Here is a 21335-nt window from a genome sequence, read left to right as displayed (position 1 = left end):
AGACTCCACGCACACGCAGCGACGGTCTCGAAAGGCTCTCGCCGCTTTACGACCAGCGCCGTGGGCGGACTTTGGTAGTTGTCAGTGTTTAGCGCAGGTTCTCCGAGGCGCACAAAGTGAATATTTGCATTAGACCGACCCTCCCTTCGCCTTTCACAGCGGCTATTGTTCGTCCCAGTCGGGGCTCGGATTCAGACCTTCCCTAAATCCCTCGCCACCAGAGCGGGCAGCGCTGCTTTGTCAGAGCTGAGCAGGCAATCAACAAAAGCCGCGCAAACAATTAGGCCGCTGGCAGAAGTTGTCATAAAATAAGATTCAAGCAGTAAATGGGTGAAAACAAGGCCTCGTCTGCCACAACGAGACCTGGGTGTGTTAAATGTTAAACTAACATGCGTGTTCAGCAAGTTGTAATGAAAATGCCTGGGATGTCTGCATAAAGACGCGTGTGTGTGTGCGTGTGCGTGCGTGCGTGCGTGTTACTTGTCTTGTGTAATACTTTTAGGATAAAGTTTGTAACATTTTGTTGTATATGCACGCGATCATGTTTCTGTTTGTTTAAGGACCAGACTTCGTTAAGACCAGTATTTATTCAGGCCTGTGGGCTCTGATTAACACGTCTGAGGCTGCGCTCTCTGAGGAGCACTACGTCTCATATATTTATTTATGTGCTTCATGTTTTATGAATGAAACTGCGCACTTAAACACACACACACACACACACACACACACACACACACACACACACACACACACACACACACACACACACACACACACACACACACACACACACACAAACAGCTCACATCAAACCGCGGGACTGCAGTAGCTGCGTCATGTTCAGTGAAAATCCTGGTGGCGATCTGCTGCCACCTAGTGGCTGACATGAAACGAGCCCCAGGTCATGCTGGGATAATGTTGATTGTTTGAGAAATATCAATAAAATTATAAAATTAATGAGTCAAAATTACGTTATGTTAACTACTATTTACCTACTATGACAAAGCAAAATGCTTAAAAAATGCAGCATGTACCCTGCTAAAGTATTACACTGGTAAATTATCAGTGTTTGATAATTGATGAGCTGTGTGTCAGAAAGAATGACATCATAGACATTTATGAAAAATGTGCTAGTGTGTAATGACATTTAGTCTAATAATGGACCTGATTACACTAGAGCTGCCAACAGGTCACTGAGAATGGAGCTGATGGTGCAAACAGAAGGAGAGATCAAGCACTTCACTTCATCTCTGTCCTTATAATTACACGCCACCCTGTGGCTGCAAAAGCACTAAATATGGAGGAGAATTACTGTCAGACCGCTGCTGCTGCTGCCACAGTATAATCGCATGTAGATGATAGTAATTTACAAGTCAGCTGACCTCAGAGCGGCTTCGCGCTGACGCTTTCGTCTGATTGGGATGAAAACATCAACGTCACGTCCCAGCGTCACAGTCACATGAGAGGATATTAGCACAAAACCAAGACACCCACGAATAAGTTCTTTCTAATATTCACAATAGACTTTTTAACACATCGCTCGTTTGAGTTTTAGTTTCAACAAACAGCATCACTGATCGTTCTGTTCTGTTTTTATCCTCAAGATGGCAACAAACGTGCAATGAACAGAAGTAAACAAAGAAACAAACGCTGCTGCAGTCACATAACTGAAGTATACAATGTTTATTAAAATATATAAAAGACAAAATACATATATGCATAATTATTTCCATGATGAAATGCAAATTATACAGTAAAATGTGTTTACATATATAGATTTTTTATACATATAGAAAGATATTTTTGCATTAAAACTGGCAGTGGTGATTTTATACCCCCCCCCCCCCCCCTCCCCCAACAGGAAACCCCTCAGTCCACGTCAGGCCCCCCAGAGGACGAGGCCTGCGTGAAAAGCTTGAGAGCAGCAGCACCTTTACACCTGAGATCCAATGTTTCGGAAAGGTCTGACACAGAACAACAAACCCACTCTGGTTTATAGCTTCCTGGGCGTTTGCACCCTTTTTTTAAAATCAGGCCACGATCACAGCAGACCAATCCTTACACAAAACGTCCTCCCAGTCCAACGGGATCTGCCGTTAACTCTACCCACCGTTCCTCAATAAAGTCAGGATATATTTGTATAGCTTGATAAAAGGATCCTGGACCGAAGGCGAGACTTCCCCACGCGTCGACCCTGCGCCCCTCGGACTGGGGCCGCTGTGGTCGGTCCTGTACAGTCTCAGTCGCTGCCCGCTGGGAGCAGTCATGTCTGGTGGTAGTGGTGGTAGTGGTGGTGGTGGTGGTGTTCGTGGTGGTGGTGGTGCTCGTGCCTTTGGACCACGGGAACCACGAACCCCGGGCTCCCGGGGGGGCCCGGCATGGGCTCTCTCTCCAGGCCCGGCAGGAGCGAGGGCACCGGCGGCTGCTGGTGGGGGTGGGGCTGGGGGGGAGGCGGGGCCTTGGACGGGGACACGCCCTCTCGGGCCTTGGCCCGCAGCCGCTTGCTGTGGCTGTACTGCAGGGGGTGCTGGTGGTGGCCCGCGGGCTGGGCCTGGTGGGGCATGTGGTACACGTCCTGGCCGCCGTGAGCCGCCGCCCCGGCGCCGTGCGCCGCCGTCTGCACAGCGGGATGGTAGCTGTGGCACTTAGTGGACCTCGCGTTGTTCCCGCCGCTTCCCTTGTAGTTCCCTCTGGGCGATTTGAGGAACTGGGCGCCCTTGACCCGAGGCTCGGTGGGGTTGTAGCTGTCGCTGAGGACCTGCGAGCGGCGCTGGTGGACGGGCGGCGCCTCGGGCTCCTGGGAGCGGGACCGGCTCTGGCTCTGGGAGCTTCGGACGTGGGGCTCTTGGGGGGAGGAGGCGGGGGCGGTTCCTGGCGAGGGACAAGACACGGCGGGTCAGCGCTTCACGGAGTCAAACCTGACTCCGCGGCTCCATCGGACACCTACCTTCAAATCTAGAGGTGTAGTTCTCTATACCGGCCAGGTCCAGGTAGTGATTCCTCCTCTCTGTGTTCTCGTCCACGCAGTAGTGCTGACCCTCGGTGGGCAGCCCCTCGGTGCCGTGCCCTCTGCTGCTACTGGCGGGTAAAAATAACAACGCTGCACCTTTAATATGCGAGATTAACACAACGCACTGAAGCAAACCTATGCAAACTGTACCTGATGTAAGCGGACAGCCGCTTGTCAGCCGATCGCCCGTCCTCCTGGTGGCAGCGTTCTGAAGGGACAGAAGAAGAGTCAAAGTCTGAACTGGGTCTGGACCAGTTGGCAGAACTGGAAGGTGAAACCTAAATGTCCTCTCAGACTCCAGAAGTGATGCTAAGCGACTCTGCAGCACGGTGCATGTGTTTACCTGTCCCCGTTTCTCTTCTGTGGCACTTCGGCTCCGGACTGACGGTCAGTTTGACTCGCAGAGTCTTGCTTTTGTTGTGGCACGAGTGATTGACCGAGGCGTCCACCACATCGTAGATGGTGTGCATCAGGCTGGACATGTCCTGAAACGACAGGTGGAATTTGACCTCAGATGCAGATGCCGATACACACACACACACACACACACACACACACACACACACACACACACACACACACACACACACACACACCTCTTTTGTAACTTTCCCACTGTTGTCAAAGTCGTACAGAGTGAAGATCCATTCCTGGCGATTGTCGTCCTCCACAGACACATCGCACTCCAAATCCTGTGGATGCAACCAACTCATTCAGTTCTATTCACATACAAATAAAACAAGTGTAGGGAATCAACAGACAGTCTTCTGTTAGTATGAGTAATGGCACCGCTACAGCATTTACAGCACCAGGGGACAAGTACTGATGACTCATAAGCACTTGAACGGGGGAAAAATACTCTTTAAATAATACCAAGAGCATTTGATGACTCTCCCTGCAGTCAGAATGATCTCTAGACACATAATAAACAGTGCAAAGACAGCACCTGCTACAGTTCCATCACCACGATGGGGAACAGACAGTGTCTGAAGAGTGGTTCTGCAGTTACAAGGGAGGGGACCCCAGGGACGGAGCAGCCATTAATGATTCTACATTATCCCCTCAGCTCACACGAGCGACTCCAACGCAAACAACAGGCTGAACGCAGGCAGAAGCCGGAGGGACGGATGCGACGCGCTGCGATTTCTCCTCTGAGCAACAGTTTGAATGCGTTTTCCTACACTTAAACAATTCCAACTTTGATTTGTCCTCGCTCTTGGCCCAGAATGCACATGTGCTTATTCCCTTGGCTGGAAACAGCCATTTTTCTGGCCCAAAGCAACAACGACTCACCAAAGCACACATGATTTGATTCACTGTCTCTCACTGCACGTTGCTTGCGCCAGGTCCAGCGGATGACTGTATTTAGGCCTAAACATTGAAACACTGAACGACAACACTACGCTGAACGTGCAAATCTGACATGTGATTCTCTGCCCACTGCGAGCGTGCTCCTGAGGCTGGAGATCTCCAAGCAGCTTACATCCAGACTGATGCGCTTCTTCCCGGGGGCTCTGCCGGCGTCTCTGGGCAGCTCTCGCTCCCCGTCCTCTGCGTGCAGGTACTGCAGGTAGCCCTCACAGCCCTCAGCCTTCTCCGGAGGGAGGACCACTGCAAGACACAGTTCATAGAGCGCTGTAATCCAGCCTGGAAGATGCAACCACAGCGCTGGCGATCTTCATGCACTAACACTAGAGGTGATGTTTAATGTGGCTGTTTCTCCACCTACCCTCTAGGGGACAGTGTGGCTCCGTGAATGGCCCTTCCTTCGGCTCCCCACTGGGAAAATCCTAGGACAAGAAGAGAAATTGGGGGGGGGTTGGTGAGAGGAGGGCTGTCAGAGATGTAAGCGAATCTACAGTTCAGGCCTCAGACACAGAGAAAACAAACAGCTCCAGCTAAAGCATTTCCTACTCAGATGAGAGGGAGAGGGGCGGGAGGCTCCGCGACGACCCAGCGCTTTGAACATCTGCACGCTCATTGTGTTTCACCGTCTGGGACGGCGCGAGCGCAGCCACAGTCGGCTGTGGCTGCGCTCGCGCCGTCTCTGGAGACGCCGCCGAGCCCTTCAAACGGGCCCTTCGCATCCATCACAGAGCTTATAATCCAAGCTGTCGCTCTCAGCCAACCTGTTTGTTCTCATCCTGCCTGACACGGAACCCACCGAGAAATGTTTAATGTAAAACGTCCAGAGTTTGGGGAAAAGACTGTTGCCGCACGTCTCCTTGAAAACTTGACTGAAAAATGTGGGTTTATGTAAAACAAACCGAGCTCTCAGCAACATGTGTGCATGTTTATTTTGAATGGAGAGTAATTGCCCGATGGAAATTTCCATGCAGATAGGATGGGACTGATTAAAAACACAATCCCATAGGCATAAAACGAGCAGGATAATCGGGTAGAGGGGAAAAAAAACGCCCTGCTGTCATATGTGAATAATCTGCCTCCTCCAAAAGGCAGAATCATAATGTCTTCATAACGATCGCACACATGTGCTAATGCAAAGGCGACAGGGGCCTCACACACACACACACACACACACACACACACACACACACACACACACACACACACACACACACACACACACACACACACACACGGAGCCATTCCTTAATTACAACTGGATTGTGGAAACAATGAAAATTAAGTGCAGCACAGGCCGTAAGCCACAGGTATTTAAACAACAAATGATTCATCTTATTTACGTCATACTCTGCCTTCTGAGCGGCTCTGCGCACTTTGAAATGAAATCTCATCAGATTGAATCAAGGAGGCCCACTGGAAGGAGACAAATAGAAAACAGATAGATGCTTGCAAACAAAAGGACTCCACGTACCTTCGACACAGCCGAGACTCAAGCGAGAGCCTGGACATCTGCATGCGTTTAGGTGAACGAGCCCCCCCCCCCTCCCCCCTTCCCTTTCCCCTCTTTTTCAAAGTAATGACAGCGCCAGGGCTTGAGCTCCGGTTAACAATCTCATGGCCCGCGATTATTATTCCCCTTCAGAGGACGATACCTCCAGCCCCGACCTTCACCCCCCGACTGAATCTTGAGGTCAAGGCCTGGACGCCCGCGGCAAATAGGCCACCGGAGGCAAAGCAGTTAAAAGAATGAGACTCGAACCTTAGGGAGGGGAGGGAAACAGGAAGTAAACGGAAGGAATAAAGAGGAAAAGGGTCAGAAGGGAGGGAGTTTTGAAGATAAGACGAACAAAGATGGGAAGACAGACATGCAGATAAGAGGAGGAATGTGTTCGTTTGACTTGGACTTGGCCTTTATCGCCCACACGAGCTGTGGGAGAAAGGTGTCGATGTTGTTACAGAGGCTTCACGGAGGTGGAGGCAGCGGGTGACACTCCCCGAGGTCCAGACCGGCAGCAAACGCTAGAAACGGGTTTCTGCTGCAGAGAAACCAGGCCCGGTCTTTGTACCACAGCCTCCTAACGAAGGGCACCGTCCCACCGCTCGCATGATCAAATCAAGGTTCAAACATTTAATGAAACGGACCGATCGGCCGCCAAACGCCGAGCTTGTCTTTAATTAAAACTCACATATCGAGAGGCGTCTCGCCGCCCCCCCCCCCCCCCCACCCCGACTCCAAGCTCATTACAACCGGCGGGCGAGCTAATGAGAGAGCAGGCCGGGCCCGACCGCAGCCTGTAGTTTAACGTCTAAACACATGGCATCTCCATCCACAGCGCCCACGGTGTCGGGCCCAAATCTGCCCGCCACATGTGCAATTAACTGCTCTCTGGCGCGCAGCGCCTCTCGCTCCTTCACTATCGGATCACGGGGCCGTTAGCATCTCGGAGCGAGCGGGTCCTCGCCTTTCCACCTGAAACCAACGAAACCCCCGGTCGACGCAGCGATTCATGACAGGTACGGTAAAAAAAAAAAGAAACAAAAAGAGAGGCAAGAGCGACGACGGAGGTGACGAAACGCTGGAGCCGCGCCGGGTAGAAAATGTGTATGCGAAGCATGCAGCGACCGGGTTCCGCGTAAACAGGTTCTGCCTCCCAGACGCCCTGACATAAGAGACAGACAGAAAGGTGTGTGATGTTTGTTCCTGTTTAATGCAGCCGCTCTGCCAAGCTTCCCCTAAGCCTCAGCCCACTGCCAGACTTTTATGTGGGATAGAGTAACCAGGGGAAGCTTTCATAGCTCCCTACCAGGTGACATCAGACATCCCCCAGCAGTCTGTGCCTCTGCGACTGCCTGCCTGCCACCCATCCTCCCACTGGAAAACACTGCACATCTTTGTTCTCACCCCCCCCCCCCCCCCCCCCCCCCACCAGCCCCGTCCCTAAATATAAGCATACACACTACTTTTAGTCCATTCTTTGCACCATATGATTTTGAAAATCCCATCTTCAAAAACAGGAGAGGCCACTGTAGCGTGAATATCGTTTACGATATTCCTCCTCTCTTCTCCTCTGGCCTCGGGGCATCAGATGCAAACATATGCTGGAACTAAATACAAAAACAGGATCGTTTCTGGAAGCGGCCTTCGATCCTTTTCAGGCCATGTGGATTTCTGGAATACTACAGTGGCTTGTTTGTTTAGCAATTAGCATAAAACATGAAACAGTAGAGGCGAATGCACGTGTAATTGTGTGTGCTCCCTCTTTGCATAGCGCTGGTCAGCTAGAGTCCAGCAGCCCCGGGTATTTCCACTATCCGAGCCACTAATAATGTGAGTTCTCTGAGGTTGAATGCAAAGACACCTGGAACTAAGGTTTCGCTCGGGGCCACAGGAAAGTCTGGATGACGGCCAGCGTTTCCGGCCACTGGGATAATAATAATGGATAATAGTGGGGCTTCCCATCGATGACAACCGAAGTGGGGATTGAGCCGTATCGATACGAGGAGAACCACCAGCTCCTAGAAAAACTGCCTACTCTCCACCACAGGATGAAATCGGAGAGGGAGCCATTGAGAAATAACCAAAACCAACCTGGCCCCGACTCAAAACCAGATGTGAGCGGTTCTGCTGCAGCAAAGTGGAGGAGAGGGAGATGAAGGGGCTGAAATCATGGGGAGCGAAAGGCTCAAGGTCGGTTGCGCAACTTGTGTCTGTTCCCTCGCAAGACACTAAAAGAACAATATGTGAGGGGAAAGCGCTCATTCCAAGCTAATTATGGTGCAGAGAACCCAGGGAGTGGGTCTGACTTGAAGCAGCCTCACAACAAAAGGCTGGCGTTAGTCTGCTGTTCATAACAAGGCGCCTGGAGCCGCTTCAGAGCTCGCTGTCATTAATAGATGCTTTTGTTCGCTAATCAGGGTGTTTTATTTATGTGTCAGTGTGCCGTGGCATGTCTCTCTACTGATGGAAATCAGATCAGAGCAGAATGCCATGCTGTGATCTGGACCGGCACCGCGTGGCCCAGATGGCACCGATACGGGCCCGTCAGGGCGGCGGGGCCCGTCTTTGAGGTCAAACAGGAGGCGAGAGCCTCTCGCTTGGCAGGACATGAATCACGGGGGCGAAGCGGCTCCGGCGCGAGGACGGCAACAGCTGTGGGCAGAGATGAGCGTGCGTGTCTGCGTACGTCAGAGCAGCCGCCCGCTCCCTTCAAGCGAGGAGACGCTGCCGCGCCCCCTTATGAGCCGCTGTCGCCTGTCACCGATGATGCAATCAGTCGTTAAAGCGGGCTCCCACAGAAGTCCATGTGAAGCAGAGGCCTCCTCTCAGCGGTTACGACCCATGATATGAGACTGAAGATGTAGATCATCATAGGAGTGTTGATGTGTTTGGTCCAGTTTAAAGTGGCCACATCGCCGCACACGGGCAGCGCGTCACTTTCTCTCAGAGGAAACAGGCCTTGCTGCCGTAACACAATAGTCTCTGCGTGGACACATACGCGGCCAGCGCCATGTGCGTTTTGCACTCAAACGTTTAATGACCTACACTGAGAAACAGTAAAACGGGTTCTTTAATGGTCACAAGTGGCAGGTTTTATGTTTTATTCTGATCTGGGACTTCTGAGCTGGTTAAAATCTGAGACTCGAATGTTGTGGCTTCAAATCCCAGTCAGATGTTTATAGGGTGTCCACATGTCTCACCAGCAAACCTTCAGCTTTTTACTTCTTTTATTTATTCATTCATTCACTGCTTCGGCACCTAAATTAACTGCAGCGCTGTAAAAAAAACACAAATGTAAAGGATTTGAAACCTGCCAGACAGCGTACAACAACAACGCACACCCTGACAAACAAGAAAGAGCTGAGCGTATCAAAGCCAGCGGAGGGAGGAGGGGGGGTGCATGCAGTCAGACTCAAACAGGATGTTCCTCTGTTTCTGGCCTCCATATGAAACTCTGTAAGCTCCCGCGCAGGCCTCTGGCTCTTAAGCCCGGCCAATGGGGAGCGGGTCCAGGCCGATAAAGCTGGGGGGATTTGTTCCACATTCCTCCAGCCCTTTAAACAACACAGTGGGTCTCAGAATGCCCGTCCGCAGGCCAGGTCCCACCACGGGCCGAGGCCCGCGAAGCCACGCGGCCCGGCCTGCGACCGCCACGTCCGGCCGGCCCACGGGCCCCCTCGGCGCCGCCGCCGGCGTCGGGTTTCCAGCCGTCGGTGCCGGCATTGAGATGTCACCTGTAATTGCTCTCACCTGGGAGATAACCGCCGACACCGCCGCTCGCACCGCTCGCTTTGTTAAGCTGCGAGGGATTTGCGTGGCAGCTCTGAAAAGCCGGGGGCCGCGGGGCGGGGCTGCAGGCGCTACGGTGAGAAATGCAAACAGGCCGCGTCGGGGGACGGGCGGCTGCGTGCCAGCGCCGACAAAGCCGGGCCTTTACGAGCCCAGCGCTTCCAGGCGGGTTTGACCTCATCGACGCCACCTGTCAGGACCCATGCGTCAGCGGATGAAAGCGGCACCAATGCTCTTTTCTTACTGTACAATCCAATTCATAGGGTATAATTTAACAGTCCTCTTCCACTGTTTAACCTGTGATGCTGATGCCCCCCCCCTCGCGTTATCACAGCACTTGAATCTCTAATTATGCCGTCACTCTAGCCCACAGTGTCCTTTTGGCTTACGTGCTGTTTACTGGTCGCCCGCATTCCCCCGGCAGGATAAGTACAGGTTCGGGGTCAAATCCAAGACTCCAGCGTTCACCGTTTACGGCTCCCTGTGGGCGCCTTACGCTGAGGAGCGCAGATCCATGCGACCGGCCCCGATCAGAGGAGCTCATGCAGCCGTAGCCAATCAGTCAGTAATGTGGCATGAATCGCTACACTTCCACCTGGGAGGTGCAGTAGGCAAACAGAGACGGATGTCTGTACTATACTATTATTGCGTTCGGGCCCTCGGGGGCCTCGCGAGTCAGAGGCAGCCAAAATACAGCGTTGGGTGCAGTGAGCTGCAACAAAGGTTCAAAAGAAAGCACACATGCAGAAGCCCTAATAATTCATCCGCTGCAACCCAACAATTCTCAATGACATCTGCCAAACCTCAGGTCCTGGGAGACACGACTTCTCTGCATAATTGGTAGTGTTCCTCCTTATTATGGAATTTTTAAGGCTTAAGGCCAACATAGTTTGGGTAAAAATACTGCAGCTTTGGAGATTGCTGCACAATGCCTTAAACGTGACACCCAGAGAAAGGCAGCTGCTACATATTCATAAATCAGACGTGCATAAGTGTCTGCATATTTTTTTCGTTGTTGTTGTGTAACTCTGACTATGCAATACAAATGTCTCCTCCAGCTGGTTGGGATTGCTGCTCTCAAAGACCACGGGAATTCTTGACACTGCAAGAACAGGCTTAATTCCAAGCTGTGAAGTTCCTCACAAGCCTGGAACTAGACAGGGGGTCATCGCAGGGTCAACACAAAGTGTTTTCCTGAGGATTCCTAACAACACAGTCCTGCTGGGAGCAGGAAGCGGGAGAGACTACGCGATCGGAGCCCGCACAGAGCGCCACCAGCTGCGGAGTTCTGGCCCGTGAGACGGAACTTCCCATGAAAAAGGGGCCAGAGTTGAAATCTGAAGATGGACAGATGAGATGTAGAAAATAAAAAAGCAGCACATCGAGCAGTGCTGATGCACCGAAATCATGCACAGCTATTTTACATTTCTGCTGAATAATTCTCAAAGGAAATTACTGGTCGAAGAATTTTAAAGGACACGAGGAGAAGTGTACGATGAATACGATTTGAAACCAAATTTTCATGACGCATCTCATGAATTATACTTCTCATTGGTGACACATTCTGGTGTGTGTGTGTGTGTGTGTGTGTGTGTGTGTGTGTGTGTGTGTGTGTGTGTGTGTGTGTGTGTGTGTGTGTGTGTGTGTGTGTGTGTGTGTGTGTGTGTGTGTGTGCGTTCGCTTGAAACACAGTTCCCCAGTGTGAAATTCTGGAACGTAATTCATCCATGGCACAAGCAGAGATCAAAAGGCTATGGTGCAGAGGGCAACTCGGCTCAGCTCCACCTCCCTCTCCAGCGCAGAGAGCTGCTGTTTTCACGGCCATAATTACTGGAAACCGGGGCTGTGAGGCCATGAAAGAGTCTGCAGCCGGCTTGGCTTAGCCTAGCTGCTGGTACAGCGTCTTATTTTTATCTTATCTCAGGTATAAAGCTGCCGATAGGAGCCCTGCTCAGAGCCGCCTACTTAGAAGCACTAAATATGACACTGAATGTGTGATTAAAGGACTCAGAGGTGGACTTACACAGTAAAGCAAGGCGCTGGTGCACAATTACTCCATCAAAGTATGAGATAATCATGTGCTACCAGGTTAGAGCAGTTCTCGGAGCTGAACACATGACACTGGGGGTAAAAGTTCAGGCATTCTGATACACTAGCATTCTTGAAATGATAGGATCAGTCGGCCCCTATCCACAGAAGAAAATGGGTGCTGGCTGCAGTAAAACATCTTGCAGAACTACTACGCTGAGAAAACCCATCGTCTGCTTGTTACACGGTTTTAGCTGAGCCGTACATCCTGTAAAAGCCCAGAGCCGGAGTGCGAAGCACCTCCGACGAGCAGATGGTGTCTGTGAAAGGCTCTCGCTGAGGGGGCCGGCATCTCCAGGAGAGCTGCTGTTTATTTGAAATGAGCCTTTAGGTAAACATGTTACAAGGCAAGCGGGGCCAGGTCAGCGTTTGAAGTGGACGGGGCTCAGGGAAGGAATGGGTGGGGGAAGAAAAGAGGGCTGCCTTCAGAGGAAATGAGAACAGTGGCCTCTTTCAGCACGGTTTCATCCTCTCCCTCCCCTTCTGTCACATATAGAAACAGCACAAAAGGTGTTTGGGTGTATAAATAACCCAGAGCGGGATTTCAGAGCCATATTCCAACACGTGTTAAGAATCGCTTTTGGAAATTAAGAAATTACCACCCACAAGCAAAATAAACCACTTCCTCTGCACGGAGACCCATTGAGGGTTTTGATGACGGGAACAGGTTTGTGTAACAAAAGCAGGTTTTTTCACTTATTCCCCCGTTGGAGAGAGATGTGATGTGCAGGAGGACGGCCAGGCCTGTGCTGTCTGCAGAGCCTGGATCCAGGCTTTGAAGCTGCTAGTCAGTTTCAACAGCTAAGTACTTTCAGATGGGACTATGGTGTTTTATGAGCTGAGTAATAGCGATACCTACACATGTGCAGGCCTGGGGTCCCGAAGAGGGGAAGGCTGCAGTCGGAGCAGAGAAGGAGATGCCTAACTCCTCGGGGGTCTGGGTTTTGTGTGTGTGTGTTGCCATAAATCACGGCCTCTTGCATGTGAAATGAAATGACAGGAAGATGGAGGACGCATGTGTGCTAGAGAGCGCCGCCTCGAACGTCTGTACGTGAGAAAATATTCTGGAAAGAAGCAGAGTTTTACGCCGACGAGCACAGCACCACAACAAAACCCGGCGACGTCAGCACTTCTTCATTTCCTCAGCAGGGCTTTTATTTTCGTACACAGGAAACCGGGGCCGGGCCGCGCGCTGCGTTTCAGACTCAAACCTAGCAGGGATACGCAGGAATGCGGAGCAGGAGAACAAACGCTGAAGGTGAAGCTATTGATGAGGAGCTCCAACTGCAGTCTGGCTTCTACCGTTGGAACCGTTTCCTCATTCCTTTCTGTCCGGCTGTTGTTTTATTCTCACACAAACAGAGCGACGCTGTAGGTATTGACAGTGTATTACAATATTATGCTGTTACATAATCTCCGTTGCCCTCCTAATCTGGAATATACGTCAGGTAAGCGTCTGGTCCTAGCGGAGCTCAACATCAGCGGCCCCGTCATCGACACAACCTTCAAATATCAAACAATGCAACTGATCTGCGTTGTCTCTTGTCGGCTCTTCACGTGAATTAACAGCGGCTATAATGATGGCATACGCAGTAAAAACATCCACAACAACCATAACTGACAAAAATAATATTCTCCTGGCTGCTCGGAGGCTTGCGAAACGAAGTCCACTTGGAAAGGAGCTCCGGCTTTCTGAGGGGGAACGGGGGTTTATGTGGAAACATACCTTACACACTAAAATGTAATAACCTTTGAGTCTCCCGGTGTTTTACTTGGCCGAGAGACGCACGAGATCAAACACAGACTTGGAACCAGCGGCCTCTGCCAAAAATGTCCGCGCTAAGCACTGGGCTCCGGCTCCTGGTATTTTCTTTCCCCTGGCAGCGAGAAAGACTAGAGACATAGACCAGCCGTGACCCTCGGAGGGGCCGCCCCCCCCCCCCCACAGCCACCAGCAGAGCAGCTACGCAGAGGAAGTCAGGTCTCCCCGCCGCCACCCGCGCCCACGCGCGTGACTGAGAGACGGGCGTCCGCTCGGGGAGCGCTGTGGCATGCGAGTCGGAGCCACGCGCGACTCGGTGAAGGACGTCAGCCGCTTTCAGGACAGCAGTGACAGGAAGGAAGCGACTTCAAAGCGCCGATGAGATCCCTCCGAAGGCCACAGAGCTTCTTTCAAGGGCGCTGATAACGCAAAAGTGGAGCAACTGTCACCTTTCATCGTCTTTAAATACTCCTACATGATTCATCCCTAAGGCAAAACACTGCCTGGAAGCAACACTTACAATATGAGAATAAAACATATGCAAAAAAATCTAGTCTTGTTGTGACGAACCGTTTGTTGGCTGAGTTGGTGCAACATCAGGCCAGATGTGCAAGAAACAAGAAATGCACGTTTCATTAAGCCGGACTGAACAGTGTGGAAGCCGGATTGTTGACATTTTGCAACACAAACTATAAGAATCACAAAAATGAAGAACTTGGAGGTGGCCACGGCCTGTACTAACCTCAAGGATCTGCGTTACATTGCAGTTCTGACCTAGAAATCAAACGGGAGACAGTTTTCTAAAACAAAGCCTTGGATCGTGACCGAAGCTCTTGAGCCAGCGTGTGATGGTTCTAAGACGAGGCCTCGCTCTCTTTGTGAGAGCAGGTTACGTGGGAGTGTGAGCGAAACTATCCAAACTGCTTTAAAGTGTAAAATGAGGAGTAAAAATCTAAACATCCAGTCCGTCCGCCGCGTGCTAACGCGGTTCTCCATCAGTCGCGGGTCACACAAGCCCCTCTCAGTCGCCCCCAAACACACAGACGAGGCGCTTTTAATCATCCGAGCATGGAAGAAGGACTAAAACGAGCACCTCTCCTTCTGACAAGGGTCACGGACGACCCAGTTCAACAGCTAAGAACCTATAACAGAACGAGGGGTGGGGTCAAAGGTCACGTCCTGCCCAAACATTGCCGTGGACCAAACGTATGGGGCTCCATTACCCCACACCCCCCTCCCCCTATTACCTTTAAAACTCTCCACACCTCCTCCTCCTCCTCCCTCTTTCCTTGTCGCCCCCCCCCCCCGCTCCAGGATTTTGCTGTACAAACCAGGAACAGATGTCTGCCGGGGCCGTGCTGAAAGACCCCGCTGTTCTGGATGCCAGCCACATGCTTTTCATTCAGAGATGAAGGCTCACAGCTCGCCTTCTTGTGAAGCCAATTTCAAAAAAAAAAAAAAAAAAAAAAAAAAAAAGGGAACGAGGTGGAAAAAACTCACCAAATGCCTTCAAGTCCCTTCAAAAGCAGTACATACGCGAGCACACCTTTGGGTCTCCTCTCGACCATGAGCGGCTGCAGCAGGGATGTGTGTGTGTGAAGGAGGCAGAATTAAAAGGTCATGAGATGTTGTTAGTGAGGATAAAAATAAATCGCAATCTCAATTTACTGATAAATATAATGTTAGGCCATCGGCCTCAGATTGAGGAGGATATCAAATCAGACAAATGCAGCTGAGAAATTGTCCAAGTAAAACATCCATTTTGAGGAGATTTGACAAATGAGGATTTTTACATGAGGGGAAATTCTGATTCCCAGATCCAAATGAATGCTAAAAAAGCATCATCTTACCATTAGTTTAGTAAGCTGTGCTTAAACTTCACTTACTATTGAAGGATAAGTGCTACGTAACTCTCTGCGTGTCAAAATAAATGTGCGTCCTGCAGCTTTTGGCACATAATTACCTCCCACACCGTTTGAAGCCTTTTTTTTTCAGTTCAAGTGTGAAATGATTAACCTTCGAAAGTGGAACAATAAAGGTCTTTCTAGTGGACCTTCACATGTTGACGCTCTCCATCTTTGCTGGCCGAGTCTTTGGGATCCGCTGAGACAAAGGCTGGTGCTGAAAGCCTGAATTAGCCCATCATTCTCTGGGCATCCAGGCATGTCTGGTGTGTGTGTGTGTGTGTGTGTGTGTGTGTGTGTGTGTGTGTGTGTGTGTGTGTGTGTGTGTGTGTGTGTGTGTGTGTGTGTGTGTGTGTGTGTGTGCGTGCGTGGGTGCGTGTGTGTTGACATTTCCAGAGGTGAAGCACAATGAACCTTTGAAGAGCTCGCCCACGTTTCAACCCAGGTCGGGATGAGTTTTTTTGGGCTTTTCTGTGTTGCCAGATTTCGTTTCCACGCCTCGAACCGCCGCTGCCTCCTCACCTGCGACGCCCCGACGTTTTGCCAGGTGCTCGGACACCTGCGGGGAACTGTAAAACCCCTGCTGGATCCGAGTCCTCCCGCTGATTCATGCGCTCTTTGTCCACTCACGGCGCGCTTTAAAGGAGCTGAGCTTCCACGCTGGGGGTAACGTGCCAGCTGCAATTTTTGCTCGTAATTTGCAGCAGCATCAATATTTAAACGCGTCTTTGCATCCTTTGATCTTTTGTGCTTTCTTGCTAAAGCACGTCAACGCATTCAGGTTTGGCTGAATAGAAATGAAAATGCTTCACGGAGCCGATTCGTAGTTTACACAACCTCATGTTGGGAATGGGCTCTGTTGGCGCTTGTTTTTTTTTTTTTTTTTTACCTCTCACAGTAGTTCCCCATGGCTCAGCCCATCCCCCAGGACAGGGCAGGGGGATAGAGGGTGAGGGTTCGGAGGCTCCACTGATATCAGAGCCCTTTATAACTCCCAGCTCTGCACTTTGAAGTCACAGCAGCTCAGGAATCCTACTCCCCCTTTTTCACAATGAGGCGGGGGGGATGGTCAAAGCTAAACTGTTTGTGCGGCCGACGTCTTCCTATATGAAATCATAAGCAGCCTCAGCCGTCCCTTCAGCGAGGAGCGCGCTGAATGTGAACCCGCCCAGTTAAAGCCATACGCGGAAACGCTCGCAAGGAGAAAATGGGGATGAAATTTTATCTACAAACATCAAAAACCTGTAAAACGTTATTTCATTACTGCAGTTTTCAGTTTGACCTGAACTTAATACATAATAGAGTGTAAATTCCAGTCATCTAAGAGCCCGTAATCCAATAATCATATCTGGGAGATTGACAACATAATCTGATTATTGTACAGACTTAATTAGCAGCTCATGAGATCAAATGTGGAAACGCAATTATTCTTTTAGAGCAGACACACGTTTGTGGCTGATGGGAAAACCGCCCCAGGGGCATCCTCTGGCTTTGCCCTAACGAAGGCGCATGAAAAGAGCTGTCACTGTATACGAGCACACACGCTGCCCGAGCACATGCTGCCACAGGACTGGTTTCATTCACCGCCTTGTTTTTGTGGCCTTCACTTTCTGCCACTAACCAAGGTTTTCATTACTGATTATTCAAATAAAAAAATCCAACACGTCCCAGGAATAACAATACAGCACGAAAAAATAAAAGGTCTGGAAGCACATGTGCCTTCGTTTTATTCTAACAGACCGAGGAGCTGCTTAGTTAAAAGCTGATCCTTCCAGCTCTGGTCTGTGAACAAGCCTCTAATATGACCAACTAATTACAGAAGATAAATCAGCAGCAGGACGTGGATAGAAGGGGAGGGAGGGATCCACCTACTAATAACTGCCAAGCGTGTGTCTGTGGTGGTTTCCCTTCAGGGGAGTGTGAACTCTTAAACAGACTAAAGTTCTCTTTTAATTTGCCTCGAGTGGGCGGTTTATGGCCCTGATAGAACCTATAACTCTTCCACTATTACAACCGCCCGCGTCCCCGATCGTCTCCACCTCTGAGTGAACTTCTACCTGCGAGCTCGGGACCCTCTCGTAGCCCTCGATACCGACGCGCCGACAGAAGTGATGTAACGCTGTGCCACAGAGGGCCCATCGGGATCCGGCCCAGAATGGGAGGCATTGAGGAAAAAGACACAGAGTCCCGATGCCAGCAGCCACAAGAGCTGGCGTTATATCCCTCAGTCTGAGCAGTGACCACCTTTCCATCCAGTGTGTGTGTGTGTGTGTGTGTGTGTGTGCGTGTGTGTGTGCGTGCGTGCGCACGTGCGTGCATGTGTTATGCTCCGAGGCCCTTCTCGCACGAGGCTCACGGCTGTCACACCACATCCAGCGGTGCTGGCAGGGGAATAACCGCTGAAGTGTTGCGCCGGAGCCAAACATCACAGAAGGAACAACAAGCTACAACTCTGCAAAGACACCCGCGTGTCTTCACGCATACTTGTGAATACAGTCCACTTCCCCTGAGCTCAAGAGGTTGTCAGCTCATCTTTCAGGACAAGGGGAATGTAACAGCTTCATCCAGACAACTCTGAAGGGCTTGACAGCCAAATGCAAACAAGCCGACTTGGCACACTCTTCTTTTTCATAATGACTTTTTTTCATGTAAAACTATGAACTAATACTTATTGAGCAACAAAGATGCAACAATCCTTATAAAAGTTTGAACATACATTAGGTATTTTTAGGAATTTCTTTGCTAGAATAACCATTTCAACATGGGGGCAGTTTTTAAAATTAATTTCCACAAAGCCGTAAAAAGCAATTAAATATTTACTTTTAACCCAAAGAACTAGATTTTCAGTGTAATCGAGAGGAAAAAGAGAAATGAACGGTACCTGCGTGTTCTTGAGCTTGAGATCCGCGGCGCTGTACCTCTCGCATTCCTCCATCCCTCTGCGGAGGAAAGCGTTCACAACAAAACTGTCTCCTGAGACACGAAGAACACCACCGATCAGCAGCTATAAATGTCCGCGTGCGCTTTATTGGTTTATCATCATTTATGGGGGAGCATAATAAAAAATGATCTGTCCTCACCTTCGGGGTTTTCTCTGCGTTTACACGCTTTAGACCATCATTAAAAGAAGACGGAAAGCAGACAGTCATTAGTGTTGTTGAAGGTGAGAATGGGCGTATTTGTAGGTTGGAGGCTGCTCTTACCATGCTTTGACTGAAGTTTTCCCATCCTCGCGCGCCTCTTTGCTGGATCAATAAAAGTACTCCGAAATCCGACGGGGATAAACAGTCAATTACTGCGATCGGTTACATCGCGTGCGCTTTGCAGTACAAGAAAAGTCCGGCACTTCATCCGGAGGTCGGTAATTACACCGGCTGCTCATTGAACCCGCGGCTGTGCGCGCGCGGAAACAGGACAAACCTGAAAAATGATCAATGGGAGACGAGGCGCGCTCGTCGTCCGCCTGCGCGACTCACTTGACTCCAACTGAACGTGGAAACGCGCCGAACAGGGGCAGAGACCGAGCAGCGCACGTCAAGGCAGCTTCGAACACAGGCGACGCTTCCGGTTACGGCCTTAACAATAAAACACCTGAAACTGCGAACGCGCCTAAATGTCTGTTGAAGTAAACAGTAGCTCGACTTTGGTCAGTGTGTATTTTATTTGCTGTTCATTTCTCGGTCAACTAGTGGAAATTTTACAATTTAAAACAGGTCAAACACATCTCGAAAGCACAAACCTGTGGCACAGGCGAAAACAACGATGGTTACTTCAAATAAACTAAAACTTTGAAATTCCAATAATTTCCGGTTGCTTTGTATGTCGTGTAGCTTGACGCAGTGCCAAACATTGGTTGGCACCTCTTGTGTAGCTACACGTAAAACCACGTCTTCCGTCTACTGTTCTTCCTACATGCCCATTCACGTTTTTCAGAACATCTAACATTTACAACGAAACACAAATTATTATTATTATTTTATTATTCCGTTTAATTAATGTCAATCAAACTAATTCTAACAGCCCAAGGTAATAAATTAAAGTAATTAGCTCACAAAATGAATAAATCTATCTCGACATGGGCCCCGGGTCACAGGATATCTGATTCGATGCAGGACTGCTTTAAATCAGTGGTTAAAGAAAGTGGCTGTTGTGGCAACACCATTATTGAGTGGACGAGTGTGCTACTGCCTGTGCACTATATTCTTCTTACCGCGTGTGCGAAGGTGTGTGCAGAAGATGTGAAAGATAAACTTGTTTATAGAAGAGAACCAGGAAAACCTGCTGTACTTCAACTCGCCACACATCAAACGCTCTTCAGCAGTTGTAGTTTTATAGTGTGTTTTCTTTGGCAGGGTGCAATAAGAGGACCGGCCTGCGGAGCACATGCCAAGAGTTATGAATATTCATCCTCTAAGACCCTTATGTGTATGAAAACACCAACGTGCTCTGGGTGTTTTCTAAATACTCCGTTACTTTGATCTTTGCCTCTTGGTGTCTACTCACCCATCTACTCGCTGCTGTCATCTAAGAAATTACGAGCCATGCACTAAAGCGTGTTATCTTTACTACCTAAACAGTGGAGCTGCGCCTGGAACGACATGAGAGGGATCTATTCTGCCTGTTTCTGGAAAAAACACGGTATATTTCTTTGAGAATGGCGCTGGATCACAGTGTCCCAGTTTCAGTCCCACACCTTGACGAACGCGGCTCTATAGCTCTGCCTGTCGATTCGGCTGCCACTTGACTCCTCGCAGAGTCAGGATTGTGTGTGTGGTTGACAGGATGTGCCGGCATTTGCATAGCTCATTGATGGCAGCCTCCTTTGATCCCGCTGGCCTTGCCTAATTATCACCTTTTTTCTTTTGGGCAGGCGGCCACCCAGGATTGCATCTGCTTTCCCCCGATCTCATTCAAATGGGTGACAAACACAGTCACCTTAGCCGGAGACAACAGCTGTTTCTGACACGATGGTTTAGTCTGAGCTGGAGATGTCTTTTAGGGACAGCATTTGCTCAGATGGAAATTCTGCTTTATCATCAAAGCGCTGTCGTGTTAGAGGAGCTGAAAAGGCCCCGACAGCGTACGTTCTGTCTTGTTCTGTCTTTGTGCTGAGGATGTGGATCATTATAAGCTGCAAAAGTGTCACACATTTCAAGCGATGATGCAAATCAGAGTGTCCTCAAAGTCTGAGCAGGTTTTACTCCAGCGCAGACGAGCTCCGTGTTTCATGTGCAGTTCATGTGCCTATAAGCGTAAGACGTGTGTGTAAGTTCATCTGTTCCTACAGAATGTGAATCACCTTTGGCACATGTGGCGATATTCCATCGCTTTCAGCCACGTACCTGAACAACGGTTGAGAGGATAAACATCGGGCTGTTTGTTTTGTTTGGAGTTTTCTGACAGTTTCAAACTCCATAAGCTGATAAAACCCTGGAACAATAAGGCTTTTGACTTTTCTCCCTTCTCCGTCTTGATTGCCTTTTAACAGCTGCCAGATTTTGGACCAACTACAGTCAAAAGAAAAAGGCCTCCAGACAGAGCAATTATGGTTTTATTTACCATGTCGGTTCCTAAAGCGTTTCTTTCCTCTATCTGCGTTTTCTCTCTCTCTTTGTGATTGTCAATTATTAGACAAAAGGAGCTTCCATGTGTGATTCATCTCACAAAGGAACCTCACTGATAAATGAAAGTTGTGGGTGGAAAACAATTAGGAGTAAAATGTACAAATGCATAAAGGGACAATTCATGCCAACTACAGTTACAGTTCTTTGTCAAATTATGGTTTTATGTGGAAGGGGAAATCCATTTGGAGTTTCTCATGAAACCTAATATGAAGTTATCGTGTATGAAGATGTTATAAATCATGTGTTTGATCTTTACGATACGGTACCAGTAAAATTTACCTACATTTCTTGT

The 21335-nt window shown here is 49.7% G+C and overlaps 1 protein-coding gene across 3 annotated transcripts; it reads right to left on the bottom strand.

Annotated features, from left to right (window-relative positions):
- Nucleotides 1-1837: 1837 nt before the first annotated feature.
- nkd2b (NKD inhibitor of WNT signaling pathway 2b) lies at nt 1838-18926 on the bottom strand. Of its 3 annotated transcripts, none has more exons than XM_029129781.3 (10): nt 18623-18926; nt 18500-18526; nt 18301-18392; nt 4740-4800; nt 4494-4621; nt 3607-3702; nt 3354-3495; nt 3161-3218; nt 2948-3078; nt 1838-2871 (listed from the first exon to the last, which is right to left on the bottom strand). In XM_029129781.3, exons 1-10 carry the CDS (start codon nt 18645-18647, stop codon nt 2264-2266), a joined length of 1368 nt encoding a protein of 455 aa, XP_028985614.1. In that variant the 5' UTR covers nt 18648-18926; the 3' UTR covers nt 1838-2263. The 3 variants fall into 3 exon arrangements, with proteins under 3 accessions (XP_028985614.1, XP_028985615.1, XP_028985616.1); XM_029129782.3 differs by having other exon boundaries at nt 2948-3075; XM_029129783.3 differs by having other exon boundaries at nt 18301-18358.
- Nucleotides 18927-21335: the final 2409 nt, after the last annotated feature.

Source organism: Betta splendens, chromosome 16 (genome assembly GCF_900634795.4).
Source record: "Betta splendens chromosome 16, fBetSpl5.4, whole genome shotgun sequence".
NCBI classification, from domain to species: domain Eukaryota; kingdom Metazoa; phylum Chordata; class Actinopteri; order Anabantiformes; family Osphronemidae; genus Betta; species Betta splendens.
The sequence above is the reverse complement of the archived record's forward strand: the minus strand, read 5'-3'. Positions and strand labels throughout refer to the sequence as shown.